The sequence below is a fragment of the Periophthalmus magnuspinnatus genome, chromosome 24 (genome assembly GCF_009829125.3).
Source record: "Periophthalmus magnuspinnatus isolate fPerMag1 chromosome 24, fPerMag1.2.pri, whole genome shotgun sequence".
NCBI classification, from domain to species: domain Eukaryota; kingdom Metazoa; phylum Chordata; class Actinopteri; order Gobiiformes; family Gobiidae; genus Periophthalmus; species Periophthalmus magnuspinnatus.
In genome coordinates, this window is record NC_047149.1 from 21389658 (window position 1) to 21412054 (window position 22397).

General features: G+C 39.7%; 1 protein-coding gene across 1 annotated transcript in view; it reads right to left on the reverse strand.

Moving 5' to 3' along the window:
- The window catches only part of LOC117392670 (neurexin-3b-like), a 565984-nt gene extending 543737 nt beyond the window's left edge, over positions 1–22247 (reverse strand). The window contains exons 1-4 of the mRNA XM_055232346.1: positions 21551–22247; positions 4131–4148; positions 3014–3040; positions 683–694 (exon numbers count right to left, since the gene is read on the reverse strand). Coding sequence (XP_055088321.1) covers positions 683–694; positions 3014–3040; positions 4131–4148; positions 21551–22247 — 754 coding nt within the window. The remainder of the gene's footprint in view (positions 1–682; positions 695–3013; positions 3041–4130; positions 4149–21550) is intronic.
- Positions 22248–22397: the final 150 nt, after the last annotated feature.

Consider the following 22397-nt stretch of genomic DNA (forward strand, 5'->3'; position numbering starts at 1 on the left):
CAGTACAAATAATGAAACTAGAAATTTTTTGGGATCACATGTAAAACTATGTACTACTGCATGGCATTGATAAATAAATGATGGGTTTATGTTGTGATGCCAACACTTTGCAAGGTTGTTTATGTTTCCAAGCAGATTCAACAAGAGCCAAAATGCAACAACCTTTTTAAATATTTATGTCGTGTACAGTACATATGCCAAGCGCAAACCCATACACAGAAATGTTCAAGGGCCGATATTACGCAAAACTGACTCGTGTTAGCTTTAAGTCAGGTCAAAACGCTGTTAGCTCCTCAAAAACAAACCTGCTTCATTCACACATGTTTGAGTAACACTATATTATTAGTCTGTCCACATCTCCAAAGCTCAAAATGCTCCACCTCGCGATGTCACAAAGTGGTAGTTTTCAGTTTGACAGCTACGTTTTACCATTTGTTCCGAGGACATTGGACGTTCCAGGGCTGAAATTACCCAAATCCTGAAATTATCCTACATAATTGTGAGTTAAACATGCGTGAATGAAGCAAAACACAACTCCAGGTGTTTGCGATGAGGAAACGTTATAACATAGATCAGAAAATAGCGTAATATTGGCCCTTAAAGTCATCAACATTGCTCGATTACTTGCACAAAAACGGACATAGCGTATAAGAAGAGGAAAGGAAAAGGGAAACAGCTGTACCTTTGCCTCTGCCTATAGGTTTTGGTGAGTAGAAGGGGTCCATAGAGGTAGGATAGGGAGGATTGGAGACACATCCCAAGCAGAGCACCAGAGAATAAAAACAAAACAGCAGAAAGGAGGGGTAAACTATTGTTAGTAAAATGGATGAATCTTAGAGACTTTTTCACAATACACTGACAGCTATGCAAATGCTCAAGATGTGTGGAACGGCAAGAAGCAGATGGAGGGAGGACACTGACAAGATTTGGTTTTTTGGCATGTTTTTTTTTTTTCTTCTGCAAAGCGCTTGATGGAAAACTTGTGAATGTTACAACGGCATTGATTCAGACCAGTTTGGAACACATTTTGTCTTGTTTGCTTTGAATGTGGAAAACAAAACACGTTCCATTCTGGTTGAGAATTCATGTAAAAAAAATACAGAGTTGAACTTTTCGCCGTGTACCACTGTTGCTTTAAATGTTAGCGGCGCAAATACGTAAAGAGGTGATTATATAATGCTATAGATATCGTTTGACTACTGAATCGAAGCAAGTAAAGCGTTAACTAATCACGTAAATTAACCTTAGTAAAGCATGAACAATGACCATTAAAACTATTAAGTATCATTTGGCGTTTGTAACTACTTGCACTCGTGTTTCCTCTCCTCTCACAGCGTCGTAATCTGCAGACCAAACGCCTTTTTAAAACGCAGCAAGAGTTGTGTTAAAGCCTTTTTAAAAGCCACGCGACGTTCAGTGCGTGTTGACGTTTGAGTTTGATGCGGCAAATGGAGTGTTAAAGGTGCGGAGTGGACTTTTACGGTGACGATAAGCTGACAACTAACGCGCTCTTCCTGATTACGGGACAATAAGTGGACTTATTTTAACCACAAGATCTGCGTGTACAATGCGTATATATCTGTACTGATGCAAACAAATGTCAGGTATGGCCCTTTTTTTAAGTACTGTATTTTCTGGAGTATAAGTCACACTTTTTTTCAGTTTGGCCGGGGGTGCGACTTATACTTAGATGCAATTTATATGTGAAATATATGTTTTTTTTTGTCATTATTGTGCAGTTTTTGGCTGGTGCAACTTATATATTTCACATATTAGTTGCTCCAGAGTATGTTTTTTTATTCATTATTATGCATTTTTTGACTGGTGCGACTTATACTCCAGTGTGACTTATACGCTGGAAAATCCGGTACTAGTTGTACATAATTTGCTCATTATGTCTTTGTTCATGCTTTACTAATATTTTAATACTAATACTTGACTTGCTTTTCATGCATTTAACCAAACATCGCACAATATTTTAAAACCAGACTTTTACTTATGTGTCTACCCACGTTCGTCCGCACCTCAGGCTAGGCTAGTGTCATGTTAGCCAACGTCAACGCTTTTTGTGGCCCAACCGAAGTTTGCCTGTTCCCTGCAAAAATAGCATGTTATGTTCCCTCTGTCTGCCCACATCCCACCGCTTTGACTATAGCCTTCCTGGTGCCTTAGCTTTTTTTTTTTTTTTTTTTCTTCTTTGCCCTCCCCGTCCTGTCACTGCAGAGGTTGTGTCAGAACAGCGGAGTGTGTCAGCACGAGTTAGCCGTGCAAACGAGAACACTGCACACAATTATGTAATACTGAAACCTGGGTGAGCGCACGGTTAGCAGACACGGAGGCAACGAACACCCAAGCCCAAGGTTAGACGCAAACATGCAACGCAGACGTGCACTTTAACCCCCCCCACAAAGCGCACACACACACACACACACAAAAGCACCCATCCACTTCAGCCACAATGGGAGCAACAAAACACACCAAAATGCAAGACAAATAACAAAGACACTGCGAGTAAAACAATACCAGAACAAACCAAAGCAAAGCGATGACCCAACACAAATAATAACTACTGATACTTTGCATTGACGTCACATCGGGGAGCACAGCATGTAAGTCTATGGTGGAACGTTTAGCGGTTATGTGCACATTAGCAAACACTGCCAAATAGAGTGATTGGATTGTATTGTCTGAAAACGTCTCACGAAACAATACAAAATGGATTTAAACAACACATTTTCCGGAGGCTGAGGTCAATGTGAGTGTTTACCTGAGAAACTGTTGGCTAATGCTAGCTAGCGTTTGACTATAATGTTATTTGAGACTTGTTTAGCTGCGCAAAATCATATCTCCGTTCGTAGTTCCAGCTAAATCAGTTCTTTATGGTCAGATTGTGTAAAGTCAGAAGCAACACAACTTCAGACAGAGCAGTGCTTCGAGCTAGTTTTCCTCCACAGAATGTTGATGACGTCAGCTGCACGGTATCAATAATATAAGAGAGGAAAGAAGAGAGTACCTTGTTCCGCCTTCAGGTGTGCCAGGCCTTGAAAAGGAGAAATCACACAGAGAGGGACAGAGAATACAGTTGAGAATAAAAACACACACCAATACTCAGTTTGTATTGACATTGTGCATGGTCTTACACAACGGCAAACCATGACCAACACTCTAAGACCCAAAGCTTCCCAAGTGCAACTGAAAGCTTTTCTGCGTAACAGCGACATGAAGAAAATGATAGACATTTACTACACAGTCTGTCAAAATCATAAAAATAAATTCTACTTGAAATGCTAAAATGCTTTTTTTGGAAATCAAGTTCTCTAATAGTTACTGATTATGATGTTTTTGTGTGCAATCTGTTAGTATTATGAGTGAGGCGGGTTGGTATCACATTTCATTTAGTATTATTCCTAATTACAGAGCTTGGGATCGAACGTGATAAATAAATAATAAATGCATTGTTGGCATTTGCTGCAACTGCACGAAAAGTCCATAGAGAAGCGCTACAAAACGGTATGAAAAGTACAACTACGGCTGGATTACGGTTGGTAATTACTATTATCTTATTATAAAGCAGGGGTCTCAAACTCAAATTATCCGGGGGCCGCAGGAGGCAGAGTCTGGGTCAGGTATTCCACAAAAAAAAGCTTCGTTAAAATCTCAAACGTCATCGCTGTTTTCAACATACATGAGGAAATCTGCAAATTCTTGTGGATTTTATGGATATACGTCGTTATTTGTTGAATCTTTTGCGATGGGAGTACAAGCAGCCGACCACAGCGCGAGTGACACGTGCGTTTGAGGTTTACAGATTCGGACGAACGCGGAGGTAACGTCACACTAATATTAAACTTTCATATTGTCCTGCGGGCCACAAAATATCGTCTCACGGGCCGGAATTGGCTCCCGGGCCGCGAGTTTGAGACTCCTGCTGTTAAGTCTTTTGAATAAGTGTTAATTTAAGATTTTAAGATCGTTATTGGTTTAATATTAGATTAAATTAGATCCCAAACACTTCACAAAGACGTAGACTATATGCTGGACTATAACTCGGCTCATTGATTTTAACAGAGTCTATATTGTACTTATAAAGAATATAATAGTTTTGGCATGAGTATAGCACTAGGACTCACCTGGTCTCCTCTGGACAGCTGTGAAAACGACAGAAGAAAGAGAAGACAGAGCAGAGAAGAGAAAGATTAGCATTAGCACCACGCCGTGTCATTTGCATGGTCTAACATGCAAAGCAAACACACTTCTGAAGCATTGTTGTTTCATGTAAGGAACAGACAGGTGCCCCTTGACATGCCTGTTCAAAATGACTACAGTGTTTAAGCGGAAATCCCTGTGAAGAGAAACACATCTATAATCATATATCTGTCCCGTTCTCTTGGGGGATGCAGATCGACACCACGCCGTCATCAAACAACACTTGAAAAAATAACCAGAATATTTGTTAGTTTTAATATTCTGCACCCGACATCACACAGGAAACCTCACACACTTAAAACCGCGTAAATCCTGAGCAGATTTACGGTGACGTGAGGCTTGTGGATGTCTGGATGCTTCGACAGGCCCACACCGTAATCCTCCACCTTTTTTTTTTTTTTTTTTTTAGCATTTTAGCATTGACCTGTGAGTATGTGAGAGCAAAAACACGGCAGGAACTGGTTAACGCTTCTTCAAAAACGTGTGGTGATTCAGGAGTTTGTTTCGTCAGAGGAATGCTCATTGCTCGACGACATGACTTGGCAAAAAATAAAATAAAAACAGTTGTGTGGATCCTTGCGGCAGACTTCTTCACCAGGATCTCACCCGCGGTTTGTCACCTTTTGGGTATCAGACATGTCACTCCAGCTTAGCCTGCATGAGGGAGCACTGGTCCCATTCAGTCGCTTTAGATTTTGGTTTTGTGACCTGCTGTTTTCCAAGTATACAACACTTTTTCACTGAAAGCAAGCTAACATCAGTTCTGCTTAGGGAATTTTAAAATATCTGCTTTTCTCAGGTGTTTCTTTAGTATTTTTTACACTGGAACGTACCCCCACATCCCCTACCATGTTTGCTTTCCTGTTTTAAGCTAATTTAAATGTAGTTAGCCCCTGTTGTGATTTATTAAACATGCAATTCTGTTTTTTTTTTTAAATATTGTCGTATCATTTTCAACACTCTGTAGTTGCCATTTGAACATTTTTAGTTAAAACTGGATGTGCTGTGAAGTCGGGCAAAATTCTTTAGGGGAGCTATGGGGAAGCACTGGCCATTCTAGGAGAGACTAGTGCCCCCTAAAGACCCCCCCTGGCACCGCCCCTGCATGTGACGCCTAAATGTTTGACTTCATTAGAGTTTTATTTCTCTCTCAAGTTTATTTCTCTAGCACGTTTAAAACAACTACAGCTGACCAAAGTGCTTCATGGGGAAAAAAAAAAAAAAAAAAAAGTAAATAAATAAAATAAAATAAATTAAAAAGAATAAAATATATAAATAAATAATACAAATAAATAAATAAAATAAATGAATGAATAAATAAATAAAAAATATATAAATAAATAAGTGAATACATAAATAATACTAATAAATAAATAATACAAATAAATAAAAAAATAAATAAATGTAGTGCCCCCTCAAGCCCCCCCTGCATGTGACACGTAAATCACTAGTTTCATTAGAGTTTTTTTTTTTTCAATTCAAGTTTATTTCTCTAGCACATTTAAAACAACTACAGCTGACCAAAGTGCTTCACGAAAAAAAACGTGAATAAATAAAATAAAAATGGATAAATAAAAAATAAAAATACATAAATAAAAATAAATAATACAAATAAATTAATAAAATAAATGAATGAATAAATAAATACATAAAAGAATATAAATAAAAATAAATAAGCCTAGCCGCCCCTGCATGTGACACATAAATTACTAGCTTCATTAGAGTTTTTTTTTTTTCAATTCAATTCAAGTTTATTTCTATGGTCAGCTGTAGTTGTTTTAAATGTGCTAAAGTGCTCCACAAAAAAAATAAAAAAATAAAATAAAATAATAATAATAAAATAAATTGGAAAAAGAACAATAAAACTCCAACATATCCTGTTTAGCTAGCAGGCCTATTAAATGCCAGGGAGAAGAGATGGGTCTTCAGTCTAGTCTTACTCTGTGTTAAAGTCTCTTACAATCTGATGTATAAAAAGTTCTTATTATTAGTGTATTGATCTGATATTGTGTGTTTAGTTCTGAGTTGACACCTTTTGTTGTTTTTGTAACTGTTTATGTGTTGTTTATGTAACTGCTTTTGGATGTGACACTTGGTTGCTATGCCGACAAGTTAATGTGAAGGTTTTATTGGTCAGTTACTGGTCTGTTTTGGAGATCGCCTCTAGTGAGTTAAGACTGCTATTGTTTTGCTGTAGTTTTGGCCCATTGTGTTCAGAAAATGACCAACCAGAACAAATCCGGTGCGTTTCCTTACACCAAAACGCTACATTACTTTTAAAATGCATTTATTTTTTGAAGTATCCATTTACTGTGAACTACTTTATAAATACTACACATTTCTACAACCACTTACAGCGTTTACGGTCTTAGAACTGTGAATGCCCACACAGGCTCTCCGTGGTATAATAACTCCTTGAATATTTCATCATCAACTCCAGTTTGAACATTCCACTCCGCTGGAAACAGTTACTTGGTGAGTACGGAAAACACTGCTTTCCCAGTGGTGTTAGAATAATTCACAAAATACATTTTATTTGAAATTGTGGGGTTACATCAGGTAATTCATCTTAAAGGAGACAATCAACTTTTAGGAGTTTTTAACCATATTACAGTATTTCACCATATGTTTATTCAAAGTATTTGCTTGATTTGTGCACGATCTTGCATTTTCCTGCGTTTGAGGCTCATGTGCTTTGAAAATGACTGGTTTCACCTACCCCCTAGCCCCGCCCACTGCTCTGTGTTTACTTGCAATTGCTAAATAAGTTCAAACTCAGGTCAGAAGTGTAACACATCGCCTTTTATTTGCTTCTTAACATCACTATGAAGAGTTGGAACGTCTCAGATCTGGAGTTTTGAACAAGAAGTCAATGAACCTGTTTATATTATTAAGCCGCCACTTTAAATCAATACTGCGGTTTGCAATGAATAAAATAAAAGTAAAGATCTACATATTTTATAGTTATAATAGTAAAAAAACACAGGAAAAAAGCTTAATAAATCTTTAAAAGCCCCATATTATGCCATTTTCTCATTTGTTATAACATTTCCTCCTCACAAACAGACCTGGAGTGGCGTTTTGTGATTATTATTTAAGCTGAGTTCTTCTCTCAAACAGAAAACACTCCGTTCCACCTTGTGATGTCATCATGTGGTAATACAGCAGGGGTCGGCAACTTCGCTTGGCTTCGGGCCAATTTTTTTCAGCGCCCACAGGTGGCGGGCCAGATGGTAAAGGTATTGGCTTACATATATTTATAAATACATAAATATGAATTACATGCATTTTAACTCACCTAAAACAGCCAATTAAAAAATCCTCGGGCAAAAGCTTTTGCTCCTTTTATTATGGTTTTGGTAAGAATTATGCCTTTGTTGAACGTGGTAATATGGATACTAAAGGCGCACAGTATCGGGTAGAGCTATGAAAAACTTTTCACTTTAAGGTTTTACCTCATTTATTCAGGTCTTTGTCTCATGATATTAATTGAAACTAATACTTTTGTGGTTAAAATGTGCGGATTTAAACAAGGATAAAATCTTTCTAAGACGGTTACTTGAACCAGGAAGCTGCGTAATTATTGCTTATCGTCAAATCTCTCCATCAAAATTCTTTTCTCACGCTGTCTTCTTGTGACCATCACTGCGATTTAGCTCTGCCTCGAAGGTTAAACTACGACAGGCTTTTAGTCGTGCGTAATACCGCACTAACGGCTTCCTTACTCCGCATTTGGTGCCGTAATGACCTGCACCTTTACGCACGACTGTGGGAGAGCTGTAGGACTTGGATGATGCCAAGTGCAGCAAGGATCGTGATAAAATCACAACGTAAATGAAAAATGTTTAAAATTGACATGGCTAAGTGGATTTATGTTGCGTCAAACATGAGCAAAGGTCGGGAGCAATAAAACCTGACATGCGGACAAAAAGCAAGTCCCCACCCCGGTTAAAAGAAATCTTCAAACTGAGTATTTTGACAGTTTTGTGATTAAGTGATTTATTTGAATAAAATAGGGAATTTTGAATAACTAACCCCAGAAGTGCAAGAAGGCTATAGCGTAACTGGTGCACATTCCTTGAGCTGCGCGCAGTCTGCACACTTGCCTCACCAGATGTCCAAAAACAGTTAGCCACGATTTTGACTGGTGAAGGTGTATGTACACACCAGTTCATTGTTTGCTTTTAATGTTGTGTTACATGCACATCATGGGCAGTGGAATGCCCGTAGCAGTGCCCACATAACTTGGTATTTGTCGTAACGGTGGGTGTAGCGGACCAAAGGATGCAGACTCGGGGAATATTTACAGGATTTATTAAAGAAATGACAAATGGTGCAGTTCGAGGGTTGATCCGGCGGTGAGCAGGAGGTGAGGCACGGGCCAGGATCCAGGAGCGGAACGTGGAGCGCAGCGGAGATGACGATGCGGGCAGCACCAGGGCAGGACGCAGAGTGCTAACCAGGGTCGCGGAATGCAGAGATAAAACAGACAGTACCAGGGCTGGGAAGCAGGGTGGAAGCAGGGTCGGAGCTGAGCCGGGAGCGCTGGAGCTGAGACGGTCCAGCAAGCTGGGTGGAGACGCACATACGATCCGGCACCGAACGGGATGAGGCTGAAACGAAGATGAACCGGCACTGAACAGGGTGTAGAAACGCAGATGATCTCGCCCTGAGTGTCTGGTCCTGCCTCCTCTTATACACAGCAGGTGGTGGTGATCGCGCTGATGAGCTGCAGGTGCGCGCAGGAGGAGCCAGGAGCTCAGCCCAGCTCGGCAGGTGAGGGAGGGAAGGAGCAGGACAGGAGGAAAAACGTGGAGCAGACGGAGCGGATCATGACAGTATTAAAGAATCAATGCCGGAAGAAAGTCCAAAATCCTCTGGCGGGCCAAAATAAATTGGCAAAGGGCCAACATTTTCCCGCGGGCCGGACGTTGCCGACCACTGTAATACAGGAAGTGCTCCACTGTGTTCTCAAACTCCACACACCTTCACTAGAATCATTTGGATCATTTCCGCGCTGGAGTTGCCCAACTCTACTGAATAAATACAAGGATAAAGGAAGGTAAAAGATAAAAGGCAGGTGTTAACTTGAAAACTATCGATTCATGACATCAAAAGGTGGAACGGAGCATTTTGAGCTTTGGAGATGTAGACAGACTGATAATAAAGTGTTACTCAAACATGTGTGAATGAAACAAAACACAACTCCGGGTGTGTTTTTGAAGACGTAACAGGATTATAACATAACTAAAAGCTCACAAATTTGCATAATATAGGACTTTAAGCTTTACCACTGGCTCTTAATGAACTCGGTCTGTGCCCTGAGCTCTCTGTGTCCTGCTCTTCCCAACGCTACCCGTATAACTCCACCGCGCATACCCTCCCCTCTTCCACTGCCTCGCTGACAGCATTAAACCCTGATTAACAAACTGGACTGTGAACTATGTGTGCGCGCGCGATTTTCTTTTTCCTTTTTTATCCTTTCGGGAGTCCAAAATGGCCGCTGCCCACATGTCGACATTGCCAAGGACACAGGAGCTGGGGGGGAAGGGGCGCGTGACAGACAGCGGTTGGTCTTCCACTTGACAATCAATCAACATTTTTGCAGTTCTTTTTTCGCATATTCGCTTAAGGATTTCGCTATTGTGTCTAGCTACGCGCGCGCTAACTAGTCCGCCCTCCATGTTGTTAAGATAAAACCGCTTTCTCTTGCTGCTGCAGTGTCCAGAACAAGCCAATGTGATAGAGTGGACATGTGGTCAGAGCGTAATCCTCTGCTCTATTTTACCAGCACTCAAATCCAAACATAATTTCCATCTTGGGTACTAGACACAAATGCCCTCTCTCCACTGAATCAGCCAAGTCCCCGTTGCGTTTTTTTCCCTCCCGTGACCTACTTTTCATAGCGAGATTATTGTAACTGTCATTTTTTTCATGTCTGTTTATTAATCCCCAAAGCAAAGCCCGAAGGCACTATTTCAGCACTTGCTTAACAGTTCGCTCGCCGTCAATTACGAGCCATCCGTCAATCCGTATTTGCGTCCCAAGGATTCCTCTCTGCCGAGTAACGGAGGCGAATGGGTGATCGTTTTACATAATTCATTAAACAATCCAGAGTAGCTTTTAATAACCTTGACCTTATGTGTAGTCGAAGTACCCCAAGGTATTCTAGAGATCTCATAAAGTCTCCCCTTTTTAATTGAATTGAACGAGGGCTAGCATCCACATCATTAGCATAAAAGATATTGATATTTGCACAGCTAATGACACTGGCAGAATGGAGTCGATATTAAAAGGTTTGAGTCCGAGGGGTTTGGAGAAGCTGTCGGCGGGGTTCGGTAGTACGCAGTTGCATATAGGAAACGTTTTAATAAAAATCGTAGTTCTCAGATTAGTTTTTTTAACATGATACTTTTACTCCAACTTGAGTCATTATTATGTTTTGCAGTGTGACAGTACTTAGTAAGCAGTATTCAGAAAGCTTTAATGTTAATGTCTGTGTAATCTGTCCATAAAAAGGTATATAAAATAAAATAATAAAAAAAATTAAATAAATAAAAAATAATAATAATTAAAAAAAATAAATAATAAATAATACTAATTACGAAATAATAATAATAATAATAATAATAATAATAATAATAATAATAATAATAATAATAATAATAATAATAATAATAATAATAATAATAATAATAATAATAATAAAAAAATATACTTTACTATGGGACTGGGACCATCAGTTCTGCAGTTTTGAGCAGGAAGGCAATGAACCAGTAGATTATTAAGCTCTTTTACATCAATATCTTGATTTACAGTGAATAAAATAATAAAATAAAATAATAAGTAAGGATTTATGCTATGCACGCTAAAGGGCCCATATTGCCCTATTTTCTGATCTATGTCATAATGTTTTTTCATCACGAACATACCTTGAGTTGTGTTTTGTTTCATTCACACATGTTTAAAACACAAACCTACATATTTAGGCTGAGTTCTCTCAAACGGAAAACACTCAATACAGGAAGTGCTCCGCTGTGTTTTTAAACTCCATACATCTTCACTAGAATCATTAAGATAATTTCAGCCCCGGAATTGGCAATCTACTGAACAAAAGGTAAACGTTAGCGGTGAACTTGGAAAACTACCTCTTCATGACATCACAAGGTGCAACAGAGCATTTTGAGCTTTGGAGATGTAGACAGACTATTAATGCAAAGTTACTCAGACAAAACAAAATAACTCCAGGTATGTTCTTGATGAGGTAACAACATAAAAAAAACCAAAACTGTTATTTTAGATCACTCGTACCACCAAAATATTTTTTCACTTATGTGACAAATGTACAATTTCACAATAACTGCAACTGCAAATGTAATGTATTGACTCTTTGTGTTTTGTATCTATGTAATATATGCTGTTATGTCATTTTTTGTCTGAATAAAGATTTGTTCATTTAAAAAACAAAACAAAAAAACAAACAAAACAAAAACATTATAACATGGCTTAAACCTCACAATAATCTATTTTGTGTAATACAGGACCTTTATAGATCAATACTAAATACACGAAACAAAGCATAATATGTATTCTTGGATGTTTTGTCCTTCAAATTACACTACTCTCCAATTAAAAATCCAGTGTCATATCCAGACATTACTCATAATTGCTGTTAGTTGCATAGTAGTTTTTGCTTGCTTTTATTTCCACCATTTCTTTTTGAACAATATCGTTTTAAAGTAACAGTACTCTTACTCGATTACTCTTGTCGGCCACTCTACCCATCTCACATCGAGTCAGCTCTCAAGCCGTTTCAGATTCACCGTCCCGACATGCTGTAGCGCTGGAGAGTAGCGTCTAATTTCAACAGCTCACGGCTTTGACACAGTTTACCACTCTGATACATCCCGATCCACATGGGAGCAGGAGCTGAACATGTGTTTTATAGCCAACTGTTTATAGTCGTAAGCTGTCGGGGATGTGGGAAACGGTGGCAGCTTGGAAAATGGACGGGGGAAGTTGCACGGGGCAGTTGGTCGAGAGTTACAGGGAAGTAGATGAGCGGCGTGTGGCCCATAAGACAGAATGTAGGAACTATTTTGCGAGCAAGTTCTGCAAAAACAGGTGCAAAATGTTTATGAGAACAAGCAACTTCGTGAAAACTACAACTCGTGTTAGATGCACTATGGCGCTTTTCTGGTCGCCATGGAGATAGAGATGGAAATGTTACTTTGTCTTAAGCATTCAACAGTTTTTTACTTGATTACATTGTACTTTCTGTTGAAATATCTTAAAAGTAAACGCACAAATGTCGAAACTGTTCATTTGTATTAGCGACTAGACCCAGGAACTCATTATATTACAACAAAAGTCAGCGATTTAACATTTTATTTGTATTAAAAATAAAATTGCACCATGGAACGTTTTATGTCATCTGAAACTTAGCATTTACAACAAGCCAGTGACGTCACCTGGCCAAGCTACGGGTCAGATCTGTGGAAAGGCAACCCCGCTCGCTTTAAGAACTGATATTTTCCAAGGTGCATTTCCAATAGATGCAAGACGGATTGGTTTAACGCTATACTGTGGAACATTCAAGGCAAAACAATTGTGATATAGCGTGTACGTGGAGACGAGCAAGTGGCAGACCTTAAAACAGAAAGGTTACATAGTTTATCTTTAATTGTGGATGGTGACATTTAAGCATAAAAAAACTGAACTGAATAAAAAAAAAGTTCAAATTTCACTCCCTGTACCAAATTATTATTATAATTACATGTTGCCCTCTTACACTCTTGGTATTTTGCAGAATACTTTGCTCATTATAACGGAGGTCCAGTGGTTTAGTGCAGAGCAAAACGTCCCAAATACCATTGTACAGGCTTATTTCCTTGGCTGTCTCAAAATTCGTTTCATTTCGCACTTGATTTTGCAGTTTTGGTCCAAGGCAGATTGAATTTTATAAAACAATTTTCAAGACAGTTAAGCCACTTCACTCCTAGAGCAAGCCGCCCACGCTTTCTAATAATCTAATGAGCGCAGTGTTAACCATTTAATTTAGTATTCCCTTCCAAAAAAACATTGCTAGCACACTTTCTGGTCCCCGCTGCACATGCTACTTCTGTATTTTGTTTCTAGGCCACTGGGCTAGCAGACTACAGTTAGGAATATCGCTGGCACAACACTTCCTAGGTCCAGTCTACTCCGCCAGTCAGCCATCTGCCTGTTTTAACGAGCAGCTCCGGGGCCTCGTTGCTCTGCGTAGGACTTGTTGTATCTCTTTTTTTAAACTCTGTGCACGTGAGCTCCGGCCAGCGCGGACGGATAATGTAACGAGTATAAATATTCACAGCTTGGACAGACGACTTCCCTATAGGCACAGTGAATGAATGCATGACTGAAGCGAGAGCCCGGGTTGGGTTGCCAGGTTGTGTGGGGTCTTCATGGCAGAATGGGTTATCTATGAGTACTCCAGTTTCACTCTTACTGTAACAATAGCGAGGTACTTCAGCGAGATACTAATAGAAGGTATGTCGGAGCTGCACTGTGAGGACCTCAGTGAAGTATTGGTCATCGCTTGTCTCCATGGAGATGTTTCACAGTTTGTCATTACTCGTCTAAGTTTCCTTTAGTCAGTTTTGTGTTTTTATTGCTCAAAAACACATTGAAAAACCTGTATTCTTTAGTCCAAATGACATAAAATGCTTTTTTCTTATACAAGGTGGCCCAAAAGTCACTGACAGTTGAAAAAAAAAAGCATAACTCTTTTGTTTCTTTCATTTTTTCAGAGCATTTAGAACGACCCTTCTGACATTAATCTGAGCAAATACAGCACCGAGGAACAAACCCTCATTGTACAGTGGTACTTTGAGTCACATGGGTCAAATTCACAAACTCAGCGGTGTCACGTTGACATTTTAACACCAGAGATGCCCCGAGCGTAAACGCCATTAAAGGAATAATAAGTCGTTTTCAAAGACAGGGGGCAGTGTGTGATCTCCACAGACCTGACTAGTCCTGATTTCTTCCTGTGGGGCGATCTTAAAGAAAAGGTGTTTGTGAATAAACCTCAGACAATAAACGACTAAAAATGTAATACTGAGGATCAAATAAGAGACATAAGCCCGGAAATGCTGAAAATGTTATGTAAAGTGTGTTGGATCTTGCTATTCTGTGTGAAACCGAAAATGGTGGACACTTTGTTCAAATTAGGTCATATTTACTTCCCGTAGTTTAAGTAGTGATAAGTTCAAGTGTAAGTGAACAATTATAACCGTATATATTGCCAAAAATCTCAGAAGGTTCAGTTTACCTACTGCTAAAATTTGGTGAGTATAACTTAAGAATTATAGGAGCTACTGAAGATTTAAAAGTGTCAGTGACTTTTGGGACCATGGATCATACCTGGACGACTGAGGGTTTACACAGACATGCATTCTTACAGCGACTGGGGGTCTCCTTTCCACAGATCTGTCCTGTAACCTGGTCTCGGAGGCATCATTTACTTTTCTCCATAGATACAGATACGCATTAAGGCCATACTGTGGATCATTTCAGGTAAAACAATAACATCTCCATGGAGACAGGCAGGTGGCTGACTCTCCAGTAAAGTTGCAAATTGCTTCGTTACGCGCTCGCATCTGGAAACTCTAAAACAATATGCTTCCCAAGACTTACAAACATAATAAGCGCCATATCTTTTGCTATAGCGTGCCGAAAGACTTTGGAAATTGAGTTTAGTATTTGCGCAGACATTTTCCAGGCAAATTAGCCATCTCTGTTCTCATTATCTTCCTAATTATGGTTCTCTGTCTCTGTGGCATAATCAACAATCAGCCACATCAGTTAATGGGTAGGCAGAGAGGAGCAGTGTTCCCATCAACAGGGGAGCTAACATGGCTCGCCTCCTCCCCGCCGCAGTATTTTATGGGCTGGAATAATAGCGGGTGGAGAATAGGTGCGTGGTAAGATGGATGTTTGTGTGGGAGAGAGGGGAGACAAAAAGGGGTTAGCTCGCGGTGGTTCTGGGCCAATAGCTGACCTCCTGGGACACATAAAGGTTGCGTCACACCATGCTTCCCTCAAGGCTGAATGGCGAAAAAAGGCGGTGTGCGTGTAAATGTATTTTGCGCTCGCTGCTAACAAAGATGTTCTTGGTTTGTTTGCGTCACAAGTGATAGATTCAGGACCTTTCCGTAAAGAAATTGCTAATATTTACGTGTTTATTCTATATTATTAAACTGTATTTGTTGGTTAATGTATGTAATGGTTATGTTAATGAAATAAAATGGATGGATTTAAAGCCGCACTGTGCAACTTTCCTGCGGTTGCCAAGTACTCTTCAAATACTACTGTGTGTAATTGAATGAAATTGGGCAGAGTAGTCAAAAATTGTACTCAAATAAGAGTCACGTTACTTCAAAATATTCTTACTCAAGTAGAAGTAATAGTCCAAGAAATTACTCAACTAAGAGTAAAAAAAAATGTATTTGGAAAAACGGATACTCAGGTAAGAGTAATTTAAAGAGTAACTGTCGGGATCTGCTTTATAATTTGAAGTTGATTTAATTTGAAGGACAAAACATGAAATAATATGCACAAAACATTTTCAAAGGATAAACACAAAAAATTACAATCTACAAATAATTAAATATCATCAACATAAAGATTTTGTCACTTCTACATGTACTTACAGTAGGAAGAGTAACCTGTAATCTGAGTACTGTTACTTCAATGAAAATATTAATCAAGTAGGAGTAAAAGTATGTTGCTGGAAAAGTACTCTGAAAACTACAATTTCTGTAAAAACGTACTCAAGTAAATGTAATTGAGTACATGTTAATGCTTTCAGAGGTGGGCAGACCCGCTACTAGAGTACTGTTACTTCAATAAAAATATTACTCAAGTAGGAGTAAAAGTATGCTGCTGGAAAAGTATTCTGAAAAGTACAATTTCTTTCAAAGAGTACTCAAGTATATGTAATTGAGAAGATGTTACTGCTTTCAGAGGTGGGCAGTACTCGGTTACATCTCCATGGGGACAAGACAAAAAGTACAATTTCTTTCTACATGGAGACAAAAAGTACCAGACCCTCTACTAGAGTACTGTTACTTGAATAAAAATATTACTCAAGAAGGAGTAAAAGTATTCTGCTGGAGAAGTACTCTGAAAAGCATAATTTCTTTGAAAACTTAATCAAGTAAATGTAATTGAGAAGATGTAACGTGGTACTGCCCACCTCTGAAACTAATAACATCTCCAGACACTCTACTAGAGTACTGTTACTTCAATACAAATACTACTCAAGGAGAAGTAAAAGTATTCTGCTGGAAAAGTACTCTGAAAAGCACAATTTCTTTAAAACGTAAATATAATTGAGTAGATGTACCAGAGTACTGCCAACCTGTGAAACCAATAACATCTCCATGGAGACAAGAAGGTGCCAGTTTCATAGTGGACCTTTAATTATTTTTGCAGCTCCTTTGCTTTGACTCCTGAATACACACAAAAATACTATTTGAACATGACACAGAATTTCAAAACTGGGCAGCAGCTAATGATGTCATAAAAATGCTCATTCTTTCCTGTGTAATAGTATTATCAATCTTTAATATCTGTTGTTGCACAAGGAGCGTAAAAATAAATGGAACACTTGCTGCTTTCCTCCCTTTTATCGACTGGTGGAAGGAGGAAGAGGAGGAGGAGGAAGAGGTGAGTAAATAGCATTAAGCTACAGGGGAAAGTCCAGTCAGTGCGCTTGGCTGCTCCGCTACCAGCGCGTCACGTGTTGTTCTGACTCAATCCACTGGTCGGGGCTTAGATCGCACACGGGATTTTGAGAGTAGATTTTTCAGAGCTAAAAGACGACATATTATGCTTTTTTCTAGTATTTGGTATTAAACTATCACATATGTACATAATAATTTCACATTTTGTTCATTGTGGATTGCAGTATTGATCTAAAACAAACACATTTATTGACTTCTTGTTCTTAAAGTGCAGAACACATTCTCAGACGCTGGTCCTGCCTCTTCATTATAGCATTTTGGATTTTTTTTAAACACTTTTTGTTCTTTATTTAAGTCTCTTTTTCCTTAAACCCGCCACACTCCACAGGATCATTTGCCCGATTTAGAACCCGATTTGCTTCCCTCCGAGTTCCTAAAAGCGTGACCCGACTTTGTGTCTTCCTCTGCTGTTTTGAATCCGTTTCGCTCGTGTGTGCGGTGAGATTCTGAAACGCTTGGTCACATCACAATAGTAAAACATCACCACGGCAACAGCCAATAAAACAGAGCACCGGGGACAGACGGAGTGACTCAGGATACAAACAAGACGTGAGAAATGCCGAAAAATAATTACATACCTCTCGCGAAGTTGTAAAGTTAAACTGTGTGTCCTCTGCAAATAATGACACCCGGCTCACAAAACAGCGCTGTTAGTCTAGTTTGGAGTGTTCTTTAAAAGTAAGAAAGGCCGAGAGTACTTCCTCACCTGTGTCTCTCTGCATAAATCCACACAGCGAGGATCACGACGAAACTGCTTCAGTGAACTCTACTTCCTGTGTAGTTTATCGCCAACCTCCAGCGCATTAAGAAGCATTTATCTGAACTATTGCACCACATTTCACAAATAACAACAGTTTTGACTTGCATCTAAACTAGAAGTGCACTGCCGTCATATTTAGAACATTTTCTCAACGTATGACATTTTATTCTAGACAGGAAACAGCTGAGGGAGGTGCGCTAGGTTTGTTAGCTCATCTTTTTAGCTTGTAGCGTGCGGTCTCTTCGTTGCACTCTTGCGATTCTCCTCATGTCTGTGGCCTGCACTTTTTAATCGCAAGTGTAAAAATCGTTTAAGACTGAAAAATCCTGTAGTGTGTGGCGGGTTTCACAGTACATCAGATGCCTTGCAGGTTTTAAGTGCATAGCTAAGGTGCTCACAAGGGGTAGAGTTGGAAGTGTTTAAGATTAGGGTTAGAAAGATTATGCAACAGTTTTCAACCCCATATGTATGAGCAGGACGATAAAAAAACTGCAAGTAAATACAGAACCATGAGCAGGGATGGAAATGATCTGACCATTGCAGCCTCAAACGCAGGATTACTCAAACGTCCATAATTCAATGAGGATGAGCTGATGATTGATGAGTTGGTACCATTTTAACAAAGCAGAGCGCTCATAACAGCTGATTTTCCTCCTTTATGTTACATACTTCAGTCAATCTACAATGTATTTCCCATTCGTAGACGCAGACGATCCGCATATGTTATTTTCATCCCTCACAGACGTAATTGTGGCGTGTACGTGATGGGTCTTTTTTGCTTTTGTCTGACGCCAAGACACAACTATCTCTGTATTTATAGTGAAAACATTTTGCTATTTTTGCTAACAATGTCATATCACCACTTGAGAATTGCTAGCTTGCTTTCCATAATTGTCAGGATAATCCCTTTGAGCTCCATTCAGTTTTCCTCAGTCATAAATAATACACAATTGTATTAGATAACATGCTGCATCATTCAGGCAGGTAGCTGATGCAATAGAAGTCAATGAGCATTCCTCTGGTGTGAGTGGGTGCGGAGGTAGAGGGGCATAGAGCCAAAATGGAGTCATCCTTCAGCCATGTCAGTCCGATTACCCAAAACTAGGTCAGCGGTGGAGGCAATACGACATGGGCCTGTCCACACTCAAATTCCCAGTACATTTCATACTCATATACCAGAAAAAGAGAAATTAAGAAGTGAATTTTTACTGTAATCGTCTAAATATACACTCCGAGATGTCTAGTATTGGCGATGTAGTGCACGAAACCACATAGGAGCGAGATATTCTTGGAACAAAATGTAGCCATCTTTTGAAAAACAGGGTTTTGGCCTTGATCAGAGACTGGGTTATAACATTGAGGGCACTTCTCTGAACAATAAAAAGTACAAAAAACTACAGAAATCAAAGTTTTTCAGTGATGGCTTTTCTTTTTAAAACCTCACACTTTACTTCTGTTACTTCACACACTTGAGACTAAAAAGGAATTGGTGTAAAGGGGCCCTGTTAACTCGTATCGCTAATAGGTGTTCAGGCAGAATATGCACCAAGGTTGTCAAAACGCTGAATCTCATTACTCTTGTCCCCAAATCCGGGAACGACCTTGGCTCGAAAGCAGAGGGAGATAGAGACAGAGTTAGTTCGCATCCAAAACACTGTGTACCTTCGGGTTGTGGCGGCACCTTGCAACAGCCGAATACATTTAATTTTGAGGGAAAAATGGGAAAAGAGAAGTATATATTTAGTCACATCAGCTAATCCTGCAACCAGCGCTTCCTCTTCTTCATCAAAAGTAATAACTGCGAAGGCAAAAGGAAAACGCTGAGCACATCACAACCAATAAAACTCCCACATGAAACTTGTACACTTCTAAAAGCTGCTGTTAAAGTAACCACCCGAGAGGAAAAACGTACTTCCTGAACTCACTGCTGTGACTTTAAACTAGCAGGTAGCATAGCACCTTGGGTTTGTAAAGGGACGTGCGTTTACAAAAGCAAAACCGTGCAATGAATAAATATTTTACCTAATGAATGTAGTGCTTGAAGGCCACAAATTGTACCAGGTATTACAGCGGGAATGAGGCGATAGTTATGAATTTAAAATAGCTTTTTCTCATAAGTCAGCAGTTTGTATTAAGATTTATAATGGAAGACACTGTAGATGGTCTCACACGTATCACACACATAGACTGTATAAAGAAGTGGACTAAGGGACTGGGACGTCACCCACAGCGTTCGGCTCCAAGTCAAATGAAGCTCATCGAGGCTAGAGCAGTTATAGGACGAATTTGGATATTTGGCATTCCGATCGTGAGTATCATAGCAACCAAAGAGCCAATCCGGAGCGAGGTTGTTGAAGGTAACACCAATTCCCGTCCGCACCGCTGGTTTGGCAGTGAGCGGGTCCTTAGCAACGCTGTCAGTCAAACCTGTTGCTAACGCTAGGAGTGATTTGACGAAAGAGGGCAACGCATTGGTCTGTTATTAATGTTCATATCTTGATTTAGGGACAAAATAGCAAAATGAAAACACCAGGATCATGTAGAGCGGGTTAATACGAACATTTTAAGGCCAAAAAGACGAGCGAATTGGAGTCGATGGAGCCGAAAGCGCACCCATGCTCACTCAAGTTAGCTATGTCCATTTATATATACAGTCTATGGTCATACGTTATTAGGGATGGGACAAGATCTGACGCCACAAGATAAAATTGCATGCAAAATTGCAAGACATGAGGAAAATGATCTCATGAGATTTTTTTGGGTTTTTTTTCCCCACGTGTTTACTCTTGTATTGGACTAAAAGGGGTTTAGTTCTCTCCATTTCCAAAAAACAGTGCTGGAATGACAAAAATATTAAATAAAATACAAAAATTAAGTGGGCAAAATTTAGAACTGAATCACAGTTTCAATCAATCAATTCATAAACTAGAAATTGTATCAAAATCTCTTCTTGTCTCAATCTCGTAGATGTGGATTCAATGTCGTTTTCATCTTGTCTTGTCTTATCCCATCTCTGTATATTATTCTTCACATTTCCTTGTATAAATCTCAAGTTTGTCGAGTTCCTCTAACTAGAACAATTGACAAAAGTTTGGTAATGACAGAATTTATAAATAGATTTTGCGTCTGTCTTCATTCGCAGTGGGTAAATGTTGCTTAATATTGATTTTAATGATCCAAAATTATCAGCTTATATAAATCATTTGTGAGTGCATCTGGAAAACATGTCAGCCCGGGCTTCTACTGCTCATAAGCAAAGGCTACACTCAGGACTGGAGCGGTAAAACTGTCCACAAGTATAACACAGATCTACTTGAGATTAGCATTTCAATGTATGCTAAAAGCAAATTTGCCAACCTCTCCCAGTGCACTCAGCTCTCAACAGGCACCATCAGCGATCGCATTTCAAACAGGCAAATTATCCAGCTCCGGAGTCAGAGCAACTTAAGTGCCAGGTTGTGGGTTAGATTGCTGCCCCCGTTCATTTTGTGTCTGTATGCAGGTACAAGTGGTCTAGTTAATGGAGGGTGTAAATTTTAATACAAACTGCTGAACTGCTAGAGAACCTTGCTTCATTTGACTATCCCAAGGCAGCTTCCTTTTAAACATTTAAATCTATAAGCAATTCCAAAAGCCGATAAAGATTGACAAAAATATAGTCAATTTTGAGGTGTTTATGACTTAAAACTGACAGCTTTTCCCTTTAAATTCTCGAGAAGAACCTGCGCATTTTTAAGAGCGTTTCAATCAATATTTAGCACTTGACACAGAAAGCTCTGGAGCCAGCCGCTCTTACCTTCGGTACAGTATCGACCTACATATCCAGTTTTGGAGCAGTCGCAGTAGGCTTCTCCATCTGCCAGGGAACAGATTCCACCGTTCTCGCAGGGGTTCTCCGTGCATAACCCTATCATCTCCAAGCGCACCTTCTGACTATTTATCAGCCTGGGGAGCTTACTTCCATAACTCAAATCGGTGATAATTCCCTTGAAAGGCGGCAGCTCCCGGACAGAGGGTAAGGTGATGGCCGAAGTGCGTATGTCCCCCGGTAAACCTCCGATAAACAGGTCGCTGACGATTTTCATGAACTGCCTTTGAGGGCGCACTTCCTCGGTTTTGGTCTGACCGTCTATGGCCAAACCAGTCCGCAAGTTGTATCGATTGATAGCAGCGAAATGCCAGCGACTGTCGTTCACCATTTTGTCCGAGGTAATGGTAGTTTCGGCGCAATCGATGCTGTACTGGAGCTGCATTTTCCCCTCGTTTAACGTGAGCAGAAGGAAGTCGCAGTATCCACCATCGTCGAAGTAGATCACCAGGCCGTTCGATTGCGATGTCTTGAACTGGAAGGTGAGGTCGCTTTGGGAGCTAGCATCCCAGCGGAGGTAGCGTGCCCACTGACCTTCAGAGCCGGTAAACTCCAAAGCTGTGTTAAAGCCCAACATTAAACTTAACAGCAGAAGAGCGAACCCAGGTAGGCCGTTGGGATTCATTGTAGATAAGTAGAGGATGTACCCGAAGAGTCAGAAAGATCCGTGGAGTGATAATAACATCTGATTATGGCTATGTTCCGCAGTTTATCTTATATTCCAACATAGATAATTTTGCAGTCAAGCGGCAAAAGCAATATCCCTCTTTTATCT